The sequence below is a fragment of the Pan troglodytes genome, chromosome 7 (assembly GCF_028858775.2).
Source record: "Pan troglodytes isolate AG18354 chromosome 7, NHGRI_mPanTro3-v2.0_pri, whole genome shotgun sequence".
Classification (NCBI taxonomy): Eukaryota; Metazoa; Chordata; class Mammalia; order Primates; family Hominidae; genus Pan; species Pan troglodytes.
This window is the reverse complement of record NC_072405.2, coordinates 36,414,513-36,431,852: the sequence shown is the minus strand read 5'-3', so window position 1 is coordinate 36,431,852 and position 17,340 is coordinate 36,414,513. Positions and strand designations below refer to the sequence as shown.

The window sequence follows — 17,340 nt, the reverse complement described above, 5'->3', positions numbered from 1 at the left end:
AAAACGACTTGTCTGAAGTCCTCCAGCTTTATTGATGGGTGGTGAAGCTGGAGCTGGAAGCTTCCACACCAGATTTCCAGCCTAATGTTCTTCCCACCTCATCATTTAGTTCAACCCAATGACTATATACTGAATGTCTGTACCAAACTACCCCCATTTGTTTATCGCTTTTCCTTTTTATGTACTTGGTGTTTATTTTCTTCTGTCCTCTTAGCCTTTTTGCAAATGATCCCTTTCCATTTGCTAGTGTTTTTGTTTGGTCATCAAATGATCCCTTCCCGCCAGTCTTTGAACATCGGCCAAAGGAATTTGAAGCCCAATCCACCACAACCAAACCACATAATTTCCAATGATTCCAAATTTCAGTTAGAGTTCACAAATCACTTGTATACAGAAACCATAGATGCTGCTACGGAGGAAGGTGTGTGGTTTTCTGTCTTCATTGCATGCAGCTAAACCCAAACCAACCCCAGCTAGTTACATGCTAACGGCCCTTGCTGGACACTGTGTACTGTTGATTTAGTAAATGAAGTCAAATGAACTAAAGTTCTTGTGATTCTGAAAGAAGCCAAAACCACTACCCGTATTCCAGAATTCAGTGACCACAGCTGCTTCTGCTCTAAACTCAAGGCCCTTTGATTTTGTGCCCTTTAATCCACAGCTCTCTCAATTGAAGGTCCCTAATCTTAGTGTCTGTATGACCACGACTCTTATCAACTTGGTCTATCAGTTCTTTTGTACTTTATCCGGCTCCACTGTTTCCTCCTAGAATTTCAATTCCAGTACACCAGCTGTCCTGGAGGTCGACCATGGATTTGTTCACTGGTTGGATCATACATTTTGTTTTGCTTCCAGTGCTCACTGTGATAATATGATGCCTAGCATTTCATACGAGTCACTCCTTGAGCTGCTCTCTTCAGAAAACAACAGATCTTTTTCCTAGGGGTAATCCTAGTTCTGTATCTAATTTTTTTTTTTCTTTGAGACAGGGTCTTGCTGTCACCCAGGCTGGAGTGCAGTGGTGCAATCATAGCTCACTGCAACCTTGAACTCCAGGGCTCAAGGGATCCTCCCACCTTAGCCTCCCAAATAGTGGGTACTACAGGTGTGTGTCACCACAACCGGCTACTTTCTTTCTTTTTTTTTTTTTTTTTGGTAGCGTCAAGGTCTCACTTGATTGCCCAGGCTGGTCTCAAACTCCAGGGCTCAATGAATCCTCCCTCCTCAGCCTCCCAAAGTGCTGGGATTATAGATATGAGCCATCACACCCTGCCTAAAATTATTGACATGCATTATGGTATATTTACCCATGTTATAGCCCATCTACCTTTTTTTTTCTTGTAGCTCACCTAGGTTTTGATGTGTGTCAGCATTTCTGACTCAGTATTCCAAACCAGAAATTGCTTGTGCCTCTTGTGAAATTTGGTGACCTCATAGGGCACTTCTACTACCAGCTTTCTTGGTGAAAATTTCAAGTAAGAAAATAGAATCTTGGGATTTGAAGAAGGCTTAAAATTTATCTATCTCAATGTTGTTATTAGGTGGTCATATCAATATAGGTTCAGACACCTCTAGAGGCAGAAAATTCACAGTTTCCTAAGGGAGCTCATTCTATTTTGGACAACTCTGATTAGTTGAGAATGTTAAACCAAAATGCTTTCTTGTACCTGCCACCTAGTGGATCTATTTCTACCCTCTGGGAACCCTAGAAAATATGCAGGATGTCTCTTTTATTTGCAGCTGTAAGGTAATGCATTTGAAGACCACCATGAAGGCCCCCGCCCCCATCTTCTGCCTTTACCTGTGTCTTCCCTTCCTCACATCAAATATTCCTCATCCCCGTGGAGCAGTCCTCACTGTGAGTGCTGCTTCATTTGCATACTTGACTATTTATTTCTACTCTTTGCTTTACTCTTCAATCAAGGACTCTAACATACCAAAAATGAATTCAGGGCCAGGCATGGTGGCTCACACCTGTAACCCCAGCCCTTTGGGAGGCTGAAGTGGGTGGATCACTTGAGTCCAGGAGTTCAAGACCAGCCTGGCCAACATGGTGAAACCCCATCTCTACTAAAATTATAAAAATTAGCCAGGCATGGTGGTGCAATGCCTGTAATCCCAGCTACTCTGGAGGCTGAGGCAGGGAAATCGCTTGAACCCAGGAGGTGGAGGTTGTAGTAAACTGAGATTGTGCCACTGCATTCCAGCCTGGGCAACAGAGCAAGACTCTGTCACAAGCAAACAAACCACCAGACCGAAACAACAAATTTAGCTTTTAAACATCCTTTGGTGTGGAATCTCATCAAAAGCTTCCCATCCATTATGTTATCCATTCATTCAGCTAACATTTAGTTAGTCATTGCCCTTCTTAATAGAAATGCACCACTGAAAAAAATGCAGTCCTCTGACCTCGAGTCGTTCAACCAGGAGGAAGAGACGTAAGCACAGCACAGTCAGTGTTATAACACAGGTGTGTATGGAGCCGGGGACACACGGGGGGAATGAGTGGGAATCAGACACCGTTTCACAGAGGAAACACTAGAACAGGATTTTGAAGCAAGAGCAGGAATTCACCTGCGAGAAGAAGGGAAGGGCACCCCACATGTGCTAAAATGCTCAGCAGTTCAATAGGATACCCTGCTTTGGAGAACTGTAAGGAGCGTGGGATGGTCTGAAAATGGGCTGCAGAGGGGAGGAAGGGAGAGGGAAAGAGCTCTACCTAAGACTCAGAATCTTGCACTTAATAGGGGTTCTCACCCCATTCACCCAACACCCACCAAATACAGAAGCCGTTTAGTCAGTTAATATCTGCAAACCAAACTAAGAGTAACTGATGAATGGTGATTTTAATTTGGGGTTAATGTGTAAATGAGACATAGTTTCCCTAAATAACAGCCTGTGGGTCTAGTAGGACAGATCAAAGGTGATTTTGCATATTTCAGAAGGGCTGGTGACTGCTTTTGAAATACACGGCTGAGTGATCCAAACAGAAACATCAGGTAACGGCAAGTAAGCACGTTGGGTGTTCCCCACTCGTGTTCCTCAAATTCTTCTCTATGGGTGGAGATGAAGCAGCTCCAGGCTAGCAGATTCTACCCTGTCTGGGCAGTGCCCTCTGTTCTGAGCCTCCACGGGTCCAGTTCTCCCTCTATGTCCAAGCCCTATCTGCTGGTGGACTGGAGACCAACTGGATCTGTCCCTTCTTCTTTTGGATGTGCCTCTCCTCTCCCTCCTGCAGATGCTCCATGCTGCAAGCTGCAAGGAGAGCCCAGGAGGGGTGTCCTCCTGGTGGAAGTTGCGCTTGGTGAGGAAGGTCCAGGGAACCAAGTCACTGCCTCTCCTTCCCCAGTCAGCAGCCCCCCAAAGCAACTCCAGGGAACTCTAGGAATATCTAATGTTCCACCTCCCAGATTCCTGCTGAGACTTTCTGGAACTAAATATCACTGGCTCAGGGTTCAAGGCTTGCCCCAATGGAGCACTGATGCCACCCAAAGCAGCGAAGCTATATAAATTCACCTTCACAGCTCTGGTCACCAGAGGCTTATTCTCATTTCAGCGTGAGTTACCCTAAAGCTCTCAGGTAATACTGGTTTAGACTCTTTTTTTTTTCTCAAGACAGAGTCTCGCTTTGTCATCCGGGCTGGAGTGCAGTGGTTCCGTCTCGGCTCACTACAAGCCCCGCCTCCCAGGTTCAAGAGATTCTCCTGCCTCAGCCTCCCGAGTAGCTGGGATTACGGGCACCCACCACCATGCCTGGCTAATTTTTGTGTTTTTGGTAGAGACGGCATTTCACCATGTTGGTCAGGCTGGTCTTGAACTCCCGACCTCAAGTGATCCTCCCGCCTTGGCCTCCCAAAGAGCTGGGATTACAGGCGTGAGCCACTGCGCCTGGCCTAAGTATTATTGGAAACCAGTGTTCAAACACTAATCTTTGTTATATTTCCATCAAGTAGTGTACTAGGTGTTGTGAGGGATTCAGAGATACGTTGGAATGGGCAGAAATACCGCACAAGCAGACTGACACATCCTTAGGTTTTGCTTTCTGTATTTTCAAATTCCGCTGCCCCACCTGTCTTTGTACTTTGTCTTCACAGGCTGGTTCTCCTGAACTGAGAAGAGCAGGAGTTCACGTAACAAGGAATGGCAGAAACGAAGGATGTTTTTGGCCAGGAACCGCATCCAGGTAACATCTCTGCAGTATCTTCTGATGGAGGATATAGGAACTGATTACTGATATAGGATAAAAGGCAAATAGGTTGGGACTATATTTCTCTGTTGTCATTGTTCCTTACTCTTTATTCAGAAGGTGCTTTCTCATGACAAGTTTAAATAGTGAATGAAGATTAGATATTTCAACAGTAACTGAAATAACCTGTTCATAATGAAGTGAACTGTTTGGCCAGCAGTTAAATAAGTGCAGCTTTTTCTTTAAAAAAAAAAAAAATGTTCTAGGCTGGGCATGGTGGCTCACACCTGTAATCCCAGCAATTTGGGAGGCCGAGGCGGGTGGATCACATGACGTCAGGAGTTTGTGACCAGCCTGACCAACATGGTGAAATCCCATCTCTACTAAAAATACAAAAATTAGCCAGGTGTGGTGGTGTGTGCCTGTAGTCCCAGATACTTGGGAGGCTGAGGCAGGAGAATCACTTGAACCCAGGAGGCGGAGGTCACAGTAAGCCAAGATTGTGCCACTGCTCTCCAGCCTGGGCGACAGAGTGAGACTTCATCTCAATAATAATAATGTTCCAGAAAGTCAGCTTGGACTCCCTGAAGGTAGCCTGTCTTACAAGACCCCTGGAATGACGTTAGGCGGCTTTCTGTAGAAGGAGAGATGTAGGTGCCTTGGAGCGGCTCCTGGAAGGGTGACTCACATTGGAGTCAGTGCGGGTGGCTTCCCTCCCTCAGAAGGCTGGTATTGCGCCCCTGGAGCCAATGAGGGAGCCTTCCCTATAGGACGATGACAGGGATGTAACCCCCAGTTGCAGAAAACAGTGGCGTATCATATCCTTTGTGTTTTGAGGACTGAAGAGGGAATGTTTCCTCACTCCGAGGGGATGGATTTCCTTAGGGGCAAAGTGAAGCAGTGTTTCTGGGTTAGTGGGGGTGATGCTAGCATCTGAAGCAAGCCTGAGCAGGCATATAGGAAGAGCTGCCACTTTGGGGTCACCTCAGTTGAGCTTAGCCTAGAGGAATGGGATCGTTTTGCTTGGAAGATTTCTGGCAGTTTCTGGCAATGGTCTGAATCATGTCTGTAATCCCAGGACTTTGGGAGGCCAAGGCAGGAGGATCTCTTGAGCCCAGGAGTTCAAGACCAGCCTAGGCAACACAGCAAGACCTCATCACTGGAAAAAAAAAAAAAAAAAAGAAAAAAAAAATTAGCCAGGCGTGGTGGTGAGTGCCTGTAGTTCCAGCTACTTGGGAGCTGAGGTCGGAGGATTGCTTGAGCCAAGGAGGTTGAGGCTGCAGTGAGCCATGACCCAGCCATTGCACTCCAGCCTGGGCGAGAGTGGAGACCTCGTCTCAAAAAAAAAAAAAAAAAAAAAAATTTCAACAGTCAACAATGAAACCGCATCTCAGCTCAGGCTGTTGGGGGATCAGTTTTCAAAACTGACACCTTGTGGCAGCAAGAAGGAACAGCAGCAGTATACTACGCTTTTTGGACTGCCGCTATCCACCCCAACAGCTGGTTTCTCGGTGGAGAATGCTGGAAAGGGCAAGGAAGGGCTTGAGCAATGGACAAGAATAATAAGATCGGTGATCTAAATTCGGACAAGTTTATTTTGGTTACAATCTAATATAAAAATACCACCCTTATATGGTATAAATCCAAGATGGAATACTTTCTCCTTTCCAGATAGTTTTGCATTTTAGAAATTGAAGAAAAAGTTTTAAACCCTGCTGTATTGGACTTCCTAGCCTTTGCTTTAGTTGAGAAATAAGCTTCCAAACTCTTATCAGATTCGTTGCCAGTCCTTACAATGTTGAAATAAGGGCCCTGGATGTGTGGACTTGTCCTTGTTTTATACACATGGCTAAGAGATTAGGCAAACATTGTTTACCCAAAAGAGTTCCTGAGTTACAAAGTCTACATCCCTTTCCACTCTTTCCACAGACAGGTTGTGGACACATCCTGGAGTTCTGAGATGCTTTTTGGAGCACAGATTAAAGTGTTCTTCAGCCGGTAGCTGGCCTAGGGTCCTGACCAGCAGACTTCTTTCTTTGCCTCTTCCTCTCCAGCTCCAGCCGCCAAGCCAGCAACCACTTGGTATTTAGTTCTAAGGCAGTCCTCAAACCGAGCCAGGGCAAATTCTTGAATTTGAGCTCAATCATCAGTTAGAATGTCTGAGAGGGAAGGGTCGAAGTATAACCTCTCTCAACTCTCAGTTGTGGCATGAGCGTGGAGCATGAGGTGGCAGAGATTCAGGCCTTGGCAAATAGCATGGCTTGCACTAGAATATTCTACGGGGTGTGCGTTGGCTTCCATTTATACTGGAAGATGCAAGGTTGAACAGAGAGGGAGGGCTGCCTGAATTGTCTGGGAGATCTGTGTCTGGAGCCCTCAGGCAGAGACTGGGCCTTCTGTGTGGGCTGCCATTCTTGGATGCCACGTGACATTTCTTCTCTGTGATTCTGCTGGGAATGACCTCAGAATGTCACACTCAGTTTTGGAGCCTCATGGCCTCCCTGTGATTCTTGGGGATCTACTCTTTCGGTTCACCTCATGGCCATTTTCTAAGGCACAGGCCAGCCCCAGGAGCCCTGGGTTAGAACCATTTTCAACAACCTTCACCCCAAAGATCCACCTCTTGCCCCTTTCTAGCCAGGTAAACACGACCAGGGGGTGTTTTCTAAAATCCATCTAAAACACAACATTTTGGTTATACCCCTTCTTTAGGATGATGGGCCCAACAAGCCCTTCACTTCATAACCAAGGGAAACTGCTTAAGTGAATGAATCTCCGCAGAGCTACAAAGATCTGCTTCTAGGTGATTTCTGTTCTTGCTTATTATGCAAGGAAGCAACTGCTGATGTCTCCAAGCGAAGAAGGGAAAAAATTTCCCCAAATTTTGAAGGATCTCTGAAGGGCATCCATCCAAACTCTTGTAATGCATGTGTATTTTTTTTGTCAGTTCTCTCATTTTCCAGATGAATAAATTGAGGCTCAAGGAGATGTGATTTTTTCTGGTCACCTGGCCCCTGTTTTCCTTTGCGTTCTGCTTCTAGTCGCTTTCTTTCCTAGTCTGGAAAGACCTCCCAGAGGCCTTTCCTCACTGCACACTTAACCCCGCCTTCAGCTTTTCTCTACACAGTTGGTTGATTTCCTAAGACTTGGCATTTGGTGAAGAATGTCCAGCCACTTTGGCTTCTGAGGAGTTGCAAATAGAAACTTTTTATCTGGGGAGATAGATTGAACTCTACATTTTGGAACTAAATGCAGACAGTCTTGTGACTCTGAGAAGTAGGAACCAAACTGGAATGATCCAACAGTGTTTTTTCCCAAATGAGTTTATAGGCAGACAGAGCTGGAAGCAGTTCCTATTTTTTTATTTTTATTTTTTGAGACAGGGTCTTGTATGACCCAGGTTGGAGTACAGTGGCAAAATCATACCCCACTGCAGCCTACAACTCCTGGGCTCAAGTGACCCTCCCACTTCAGCCTCCTGAGTAGCTAGGACTACAGGTGCACACCACCACACCTGGCTAATCAAAAAAAAATAGATATATATTTTTGGTAAGTTCGAGACCAGCCTGGGCAACATACAGAAACACTGTCTCTACAAAAATTTGCCAGGTGTGATGGTGTGTGCCTGTAGTCCCAGGTACTCTAGAGGCTGAGGTGGGAGGATCACATAAGCCTGGGAGGTTGAGGTTGCAGTGAGTCATGATCATGCCACAGCACTCTGGCCTGCTGGGCAACACAGTAAGACCCCTGTCTCTACCAAAAAAAAAAATTTTTTTTTGAGACAAGGGTCTTGCTGTGTTGCCCAGGCATGTCTCGAACTCCTGACCTCAAGCAATCCTCCCACCTTGGCCTCCCAGGCATGTAATCCCTCATGCTTCGGATTACAGACATGAGCCACTGCACCCAGCCAGTCTGTTAGACCCTTTGAGTTTCTATGCTGATAGAGGTGAGGCAAGAATACCATACCCCAACACCTATAATCTTATATATCCTCTGTTTATCTCTAGTTGAAGATGATTTATATAAAGAACCAACGAGAAAAAGAAGGAAATCAGATCGAGACCAGCGGTTCCGAGCATTTCCCTCCATGGAGCAGAGTGCTCTTAAGGAATGTGAGTGTCTTGGAACTGTTGTTTTAACATGGTTCGGTTCTGTTCCAAGTATGTTAAAATGGTCAAAGGAAGAGGAGGTTAAATTCTGAAGCTGGATGAAACATCAAATAAACCTGTTTTGGAAAGAGAGGGCTCAAAGTCTCTGTAGCGGTATGCAGTTAGGCAATTTGTCTCCAGGCATCTCTGGGCAGGAGGGTTGTTATCAAAATAACTTCTTCCAGATTAGAACAAAGCCTGTGAAAATGATTAGGTTGGTGCTTCCGTGGGTGTCAGCATGGTGTCCTTGCATTTTTTCTTTCTTTTTATGACCACAGGAGGGAAAAATCTAGAAGGGGCTGAAGCCCGTGGCCAAACATACCATAACTTCTGTTACCAGAGTTTCAGAGCAGCCTGGCTCTTTGGAGATTTTCAGAACCAATGATTGCTATCTCCAGTGAGCCGCCATCCCTCGTGTGAGATAACCTGCTATCTTGTTTAATCGGCTTTTCATTTCATTTCTTTTTTCCCTTCTCTGCGATCCTCAACAGACACCTCCTTTGGAGACCTAGTACTTTATCCCTGCCAGGTACCTACAGGTGACATCTCTCTGTTAATTCCAGATGAAAAATTGGAATCACGGACCAGAAGGGTTTTGAGCAACACTTATCAGAAACTTATTCAGTCTGTCTTCCTGGATGACAGCATCCCTAATGGAGTCAAGTATCTCATGTGAGTCTGAAATCTGCAACCCTGAAATTTTATGTCAGTGTCTTTCCTTAGGCGATTATAGGTGCTTTCCCCCAACAAGGAAAGGGACTATTTAATTAGAAACTAAGAAAAGAGGGACACAAATTTCTGTAGCTATGGGATAGTTGCCATTCATTGAGCTGTCACTGTTAGGTAATCTGCTAAGTGCTTTATATATGTCAAATATCATTTAACCCATCCAACACTCCTATAAAGTAGGAGCTATTATGATCACTTCCATTTTACTGAAATTGAGGCTCAGAGAGGCCCAGACTTGAACAAAGTCACACCAGTAGTCAGTGAGAGGGTCCAGAATTCACCCCAGGCTGTGTGACTCTGAGCTCATGTCCCCAACTATTTGTCCTCTGCTGACTTGAAGGACTCAAGTGGTGCTGAGGCTACAATTTCTCCTGCTTAGTAAGACTCTGTGTTGCTCCTAACACTATTAATACTTCATGTCTGTATACATTGTATTTCTAGGGTCAAGAATATGCAATTTCTGTCCAGGTGTAGTGGCTGACACCTGTAATCTCAGCACTTTGGGAGGCCGAGGCGGGTGGACCACTTGAGACCAGCCTGAGCAATATGGCAAAACTCTGTCTCTATACAAAATACAAAAAAATTAGCCAGGCTTCATGGAGCACGCCTGTAGTCCCAGCGACTGCAGAGGCTGAGGCAAGGGAGTCGCTTGAGCCTAGAAGGTTAAGGCTGCAGTGAGCCATGATTGCACCACTGCACTCCAGCCTGGGTGACAAAGTGAGATCCTGTCTCAGACACATAAACAAACAAACAAAAAGAATATGCAATTTCCAGTGAATACAAATAAAGACACCTCACATCTATATAGACATTACAGGGATTGTGTGGAATTATCATTACCAAATATTTTTACATAATCTCATTTGATCCCCAGGCCAACTCTGTGTAGTAAACAGGGATTGATATTCTCCTTTGACAGAGGAGAAAACAGAGACTCAGGTTGTAGTGACGTGCCCGGGATTAGAATTCAGTTCCTTTGCATTCTGTTTCAATGCTCTTCACTCTAAACTTTGATGATCATGACAATGTGCATTTTAAAATTCATCCAGAAATAGGCTTCTTGCCTTGATTGAAAAGCCAACAGTGGACCCAATCTACATTGGATTATTTGGAAGCACTGGGGCTGGGAAGAGCTCCCTGATCAATGCCATCATCCAGCAAGCAATGTTTCTACCAGTGTCTGGAGAAAGCATATGTACTTCCTGCATTGTACAAGTGAGCTCTGGCTGCTGTGTGCAGTATGAGGCCAAAATCCACCTTCTGTCTGACCAGGTAAGTGTTCCCTTCCTCCCTCCTTCCTTCCCTTCCTTCCTTCCTTCCTTCCTTTTTCCTTCCTTTCTTCCTTTTTCGTTCCCTCCTTCCTTTCTTTCTTCCTTCCTTCCTCTTCCCTCCCTCTCTCCCTCCTTTCCTTCTTCCTTCTCTTCCTTTTTTTCTTCCTTTTCTTTCTTTCCTTCTCACTGTCTCTCAGAGATAACATTATATTCCTTGCAAATACAGCTCATGCCTTTGTTGAATGAAAAGAGCCCATCCCAGGAGAAAGTTCATCAAGTGAGCTGGGGAGGGGGTCTAGCCTGGTCCTTGCATTTTTATGAGACTTTGGGCAAGCCATTCCCCTCTTCGAGACCCCAGATAGATGACCTAGATTTTCTGAATATGCAGCCCCCTGGCCCTCCACAGGGGGCAATGGGCCCCTCTGTTTGTCGGTGTTCTCTGTGTCTGTGTCAAGAGGGGCTTGGCCCTACTCTGCCTTGGCAGGAGTGGAGGGAGGAGCTGAAGAACCTGACCAAACTCCTGCATAGGACGGAGGAGCTGGGCAGAGAAGAGGCAGATGCGTGGAACAGGGATGAGGCAGTGGAGGAAGCCACCTGGAAGCTACAAATGATTTATGGAAATGGGGCAGAGAGTAAGAACTATGAGGAGTTACTGAGGGCGAAGCCCAAAAGGAAGATCCCCACCTCCAGAGTCATCACCCTCAAGGCGGAAGAGGTAGTGTCAAGTTCGTTTTTTCCTTGATTTCATCCTGGGTCTCAAGTCTAACAGTTGAATCTGTTTCAGGGGATGGGCTTGTGGTACAGTGTTTGTGTGAAATAAGAAATAAGTTGCTACCCAAATTAGAAGTATCCATAGCCCAAGTTATCCTCATTATTTATGGCTATCAAATGGGAATTTTTGGTATGTGAATGGAGGAGCTTTTGTGCCCAGAAAAAGACTATTTACAGTTGCTTGAGAATAATTAGGGATAGTTTGGGCTGCCAGTGATTTTTTAAGAAGACTTATAGTGACTTAAACAAACAGGGATTTATTCCTTTTCTCATGTAAGAGGTTTGGGGGCAGTAGGGGTGGGGTTGGTTTAGTGGCTCAGCAATGCCAACATCAGCATCTCTGGCTCCCTTTGCCTTCCGTCGCCCCCATTGTCATGAGATGGCTCCCGGAGTGCTAGACTTCATGCTAGCCTCCTGGAAGGAAGAAGTGGAGGAAAGGTTGGCATCGGCCACATCTCCCCTTTCATCAGAAAGTAAAAACTTTCCCAGAAATACCTCTGACAAATTTCTGTGTAGATTTCCGAGTTCAGAACTGAGCCACACGGCCCTTCCTGGCTGAAAGGGAGTCCAGAGAAAGTGAAAAGCAGACTTGTCATGATTTGCTTAGACCAGTTTCACTCCACTGCCTCCCCAGTCAGACAGAAAATCAGGATTCTGCTGGCATAAAAGAGGGACAGGGTGGACATTCGATAGGCAACTAGTAGAATGATATTCTTGCTTTTATAAACAATGTTTATTTTAAGTTAAAATTCAATTTCTGAATTAAAACAAAATATTTGTGGAATCAACATTCAATTTAGGAAAGCTATACATTTAAAAACCTAGTTTTTCTTGTATCTCTCACCTTTAAATACACCTTTAAAATATTGCTATTCTATTTATAAATCTAGCGATTATTGGTAAAATGGGTACAATTTTTATACATGTCCTAAAGTTAAATGTTCAATGATCTGCTGATTAACAAAGCAAATCTTCCTTAAATATTAATGATACTTACATAATTAATCACGTTTCCTTAGGCTTTTTGCATTACAGTTAAAGTTCAATATACTTGAGCCTCTTAAAATGTTTAAATACTTGACTAGGCACACTTAAAAATCAAATGAATGAAACCTTTTCAAAGCATGTTGCTATCTCTTGCATACCTGGAAAATCAAACAAATACAGTGCCTATTTCTTACAGTTTTAAGATGAATATTACTATTAAAATGATTACACTTCTAATATCTAAAACATAGACTGAGCATGTCTAAGAAACACAATGATTACAAAACTAGTTGCTTTATCTGAATACACGCAACTTACACAAGGGTATCAATGTCTTTGCCAACTCTGTATTTAGAAATACTCTTTCCCAGCGTCATAAATTTACCCACGGAAACAAGGTGAACAGAATTACCATCTCATTGAGTGGGCTTACAAATTCAGGGTTTCCACTGGAGATCCTAGAATCTGAGTTGGCCTTCTATAATGATGCTTGCCTGGAATCAGTTTATTGGGCTAAGCCCTCTTGTAGAAAGGGGCTTTTCAAGCCCATGCCTTTTCCTGGACTTCTCCCTTATGGTATCTGCTCTATTTTAAAATTACAATGTCTTAAATAGCTTTTATTATCTCCTCTTTCGCGGTTTATCATTTGGTTGAAATTGATGAAATCTCTTACTCCTTCCCCAGATTGCAACAAATCCAGCGATTTAATTTAAACTCTCTTAAGAACTGACATTCTTATCTTTCTTTCAGGACTATTCTATAGAAATTTATTTAACAGTGACCACCATACATCCCAAATCCCCTGTCCTCTGACGTACCCCAGTTGAGATTTACTGTCATAGTTGCTGGCATGGATGTGTCATTGTCCCAAGACATGTTTAAGTAGGAACCATGGTCTAAGAACTATTCCCTCTCTCACCCACCATCATTAAAATATTCCAGAAATGCCTACATATCAAGGTATTTTTTGTAATCAGAAGATAAATTTTAAAAACTCTTTTTAAGATCCAATTTCGGCCGGGCGCAGTGGCTCATGCCTGTAATCCCAGCACTTTGGGAGGCCGAGGAGGGCGGATCACGAGGTCAGGAGATCGAGCCCATCCTGGCTAATATGGTGAAACCCTGTCTCTACTAAAAATACAACAAAAATTAGCCGGGCGTGTTTGCGGGTGCCTGTAGTCCCAGCTCCTGGGGAGTCAGGCAGGAGAATGGCGTGAACCCGGGAGGCGGAGCTTGTAGTGAGCCGAGATCGCACCACTGCACTCCAGCCTGGGTAACAGAGCAAGACTCTGTCTCAAAAAAAAAAAAAAAAAAAAAAAAAAAGATCCAATTTCAGATCAATTTTCAGTTTGGAAAATATGGTTACCATATCACTGTTAATTTTCTATAGTCATTGCTAGCTTTCTGGTAATGAAAATGTCAATTACATATTATGTTAATTTTAGAACTGAATGCAGTTTAGAAGATAAACTTATTATTCAGCAATACTATAACTTCCCTAAAGTCCCATTTTAGCTGACATAGGTTTTGTTTCATCTGTAAGGTAAGGATCTTGAACTTCCTCCTCTCCAGGGTACTTCCTGGCTCTCATGTTCTAGGTCCTACAGACCTGATCGCAGGCCTCCTGTCAGACGCACTTCTTACCCTTACTCAGCATACTTACCATGAACCTGCATCACAGCCAACCGGGGTGAACAGAGCTGGGTGCATGGCTGGTGTGTGTGACTCTGTCCTCCTTCTTCAGGCGGAAGAGCTGTCCATCAAGCTGGACCCCTACATCCGCACACAGAGGAGAGATTGGGATGGAGAGGCCGCTGAGATGCGCATCTGGCCCTTGATCAAACATGTGGAAGTCACACTTCCCAAATCCGACCTGATCCCAGAAGGGGTCGTGCTGGTGGACATCCCAGGCACAGGCGACTTCAACAGCAAGAGGGACGAGATGTGGAAAAAGGTGACTGTCTTTCGTAGGTTTAGTTCTCTCTTCCCTAAACTCCTCTACCCTTTCTCAAGCAACAAAGAATGCTCTGGTTTCAGCTTCAGGGATTTTATGAGTTCATTGCAATTAAATTCTTTTAATTTCTATGTTCTAAGTCTCAAGGCCCTGGCAGGGTATGGGTAGCCAGAGAAAGTGGGGAGGGAGGAATCACAGGATGTGACTATTGGAGCTGGGACAAGTGTGTGTGATGTATGAGAAAGACCAGCAATAGAGTGGCTTAAGAGGAAACAGAGTGACCAAGGACAGAATGGAACTGGGAGGCCAAGTGTTGGGGACAAAGCAGAGAAGCTGCAGCCAGTCACCAAGAACCAAGAGGCTGCAACTGTGTTGGCTGTAAGCAGCATCAGCATAGAGCTGGAGGTCTGAGGAAGCTGGCGTGGCGGGGGCAGGGTGAATCTTCCTGGGTGAATGGGAGAAGGAGCATGGGGTCCGTGGAGGAGGGAGACTATGGAAGACATGGCTGGAAAAGTTCCGGGGTCTTTAGTACTACTGCTCCAGAGTTTGGCTTCCTGGGAAAACTTGCAGGAAGAGAGGGACTGGGGCATGTGATTGAGAAAGGGCGCGGTAAACAGAGGCGCTCTGGAGCACAGGGTGGGAGGAACACAGGAGCCCAGGAGCTGGAAGGGGACTGGGAGAGGGGGACCAGCATCAGTGAGTTGTGAGCAGCACAGCAGCTGACAAAGAATCCAGTTCTTTAAACTCCACAGGTTTGTTTAGATGAATGACTGTGCCAGGGGAGCTTGGTGACCACGACTTCCAGTCACAATCTAGAGCAAGCTCTAGCCTCTGCCCTGATTGTACAGATGAGGACATGAAGGCTCAGAGAGGGAAAGTCACTTGTCTAGGACCACACAGCCTTGAACTGGAGAGCAGGTTTCCTAACTTCCCTGCTGGGGCTCTATCTACCCCACCTCCCCCAGGGCACGCTCTATATTATCCGCCTCCTGCAGGAGGAAGGCAGTCTCTGTGTCCTTCCCCTTGGTCGGTGGCTCAGGCCTGGCCTTGTGAGCCTTAGTTTCTGCAAGACCTCGGATCCTGGGGTGGAAATCGCAAATCTTGGCTAGTTCCAGGCCCGGCCGAGAGAGTGACAGCCCAGGAAGGCTGCCAGGGCCTCTCGCTGGATGGAGCCGCGGCTGCAGCCAGTTCAGATACACTGGGCAGCTTATCAAAGACGGCAGATCTGGCTCAGAAAATGTGCTCTGAGGAGGTCAGGCTGAAGCGAGGGATTGTTCCCACCGTGCTCTGCCTGGCCCGGCTCCCCTGCATTCTTGTGGGTTTTCTTGACCTCCTCTCACAAGAAGTTACTCAAGACCCCCCTCTTTGCAGGGAGAACGACACAGTCGCCCTCCCTATGTCTCTCAGGCTGCCAGTCTTGCCTTCCCTAAAACCCGTTATGAATTCAGATGTCCCTGAATCTGATCTGCCACTTAGAAGTCACGTGACTTGAGGCATGTCTCTGAACTCCTCTGATTCCCATTCTCATAGTGGGGGCCTGGGGAGATGCAGGTTGGGGGTGGTGGGGTGCCACCTCATCTACTCGTAAGTCTGGCAGTTCAGGTTTTATCGAAATGCTTTTTTGTATCTTCTGCGACGCTAACTTTACCAAACCCTGGCAGTGGGAGCTTTGTGTGGGGTCGGTCTGAAATTTAACCACTGCACCCTTTATGGTTGCTGTCCTTTTCTCATGTTAGTAAACACTAAGCACCTGTGGCTTACCAGGACCATAGGGAATATGAAGGTGACGGGGGCCCTGCCCTTAAGGAGCACCCAGCCTGGCATCCTTATGGCCTTCCGCTGGCTGGACCATTCTCTGCCCACTGTTGACACTACAGAGCTGGAAGCTGCTTCTACTTTTGTTTTGTTTGCTACAGCATCTTGCTCTGTTGCCCAGACTGGAGTACAGTGGCATAATCATGGCTGACTGCAACCTCGACCTCCTGGGCTGGAGCAATCCTGCTGTCCCAGCCTCCCGAGTAGCTGGGGCTACAGGTGCACACAACCACACTTGGCTAATTTTTTTTTTTTTTGTAGAGATGAGATTTTACCATATTGCCCAGGCTGGTGAACTCCTGAGCTCAAGTGATCTGCCTGCTTTAGCCTCCCAAAATGTTGGGATTACAGGCGTGAGCCACCACATCTGGCCCAGAGCCCAAAGCTTTTCTAAGTTGATTATAGTTTGGGAAGCAGAAGGGCCGTGATGGTTTTTATTTTCTTGCCTAAATCAAAGTCCATTCACGTATAGAGGAGAGACAGGATCCATCGTCGTGTGGCCCTACTCGAGTCTCTTTACCGCTTGGGCCTCATTACTTCCCTATAATCCAAGGGGTTTCTCTAACTTGAGAAACAGATGCTTTTTAAGCAGTGATGTATGGAGCCAAAAGGTTCCTGGACAGAGGGTAGAGGGCATTGAGCCGATGGTGGTTCTGGGTCCTGCACTCCCAATTCAACCAGAGCAGTTCTGCTTTTTAAAAATCAAGTTTATATGTTGGAATTCTAACTAAGATTTCATTTGAAAAAGCCTCCCATGCTAAAAGCAAGCTGAAACCCACTGCCCTGGATCAGGGTTTCTCAAACTCTTGACATTTTGGGCTGCCAGATAATTCTTTGTGGGATGGGAGCTGGGGTTGGGCTGTCCTGGGCATTGAAGAATGTTTAGCTGCATCCTCGGCCTTTACCTTCAAGTACCCCCTCAAGGTTGTCACAATTAAAAATGTCTCCAGACATTTTTTGCCAAATACAGATGCTCATTGATGTACCATAGAAATGCATCCTGATAAGCCCACTGTAAGCTGGAATCATAACCATCATTAGCCCCGTTTGTACTGGACTTACCAATTGTTCAGTAAACCCATTGTAAAGTTGAAAAGAAAAATTGTAAGCTGAATCATCACAAATTGGAGACTGTTTATATATTCTGGGGCACAAAATCTCTACTAGTTAAAAACTACTGGTGTAAAGCAAAATGATGATTTAATTTTCAAGTCACAAACTTGTCATCCCTTTGTATGCAAAGCACTGAGGAACCACAAATAAACTCAATCCCTGAGTTGAACCAGATTTTCATTTATGTGGAGGTAAGACAAGAGTAACAATACAATTAGAGAAACGTCACAGGCTACACATGATCGTCATGTGAAAGTTGCATATTTAATAAAGCAACATTCACGCCATTATGTTGTTTCATGTTCATTGGCCTTTGCAACTTGTCATATGGTTTCTGGCTCCATGCTGCCATCTGGTGGCATTGAA

At 45.3% G+C, this 17,340-nt stretch overlaps 1 protein-coding gene across 3 annotated transcripts in view; it reads left to right on the top strand.

The window, feature by feature from the left end:
* The window catches only part of NUGGC (nuclear GTPase, germinal center associated), a 62,430-nt gene that overhangs the window by 5,900 nt on the left and 39,190 nt on the right, over positions 1 to 17,340 (top strand). For 2 of the 3 annotated variants that reach the window (XM_519681.8, XM_063816974.1), the window contains exons 2-7: positions 4,095 to 4,183; positions 8,194 to 8,298; positions 8,898 to 9,006; positions 10,113 to 10,335; positions 10,819 to 11,049; positions 13,837 to 14,046. In XM_519681.8, coding sequence (XP_519681.5) covers positions 4,141 to 4,183; positions 8,194 to 8,298; positions 8,898 to 9,006; positions 10,113 to 10,335; positions 10,819 to 11,049; positions 13,837 to 14,046 — 921 coding nt within the window. In that variant the 5' untranslated portion in view covers positions 4,095 to 4,140. The remainder of the gene's footprint in view (positions 1 to 4,094; positions 4,184 to 8,193; positions 8,299 to 8,897; positions 9,007 to 10,112; positions 10,336 to 10,818; positions 11,050 to 13,836; positions 14,047 to 17,340) is intronic. The other variant, XM_024345100.3, reaches the window with a different exon arrangement.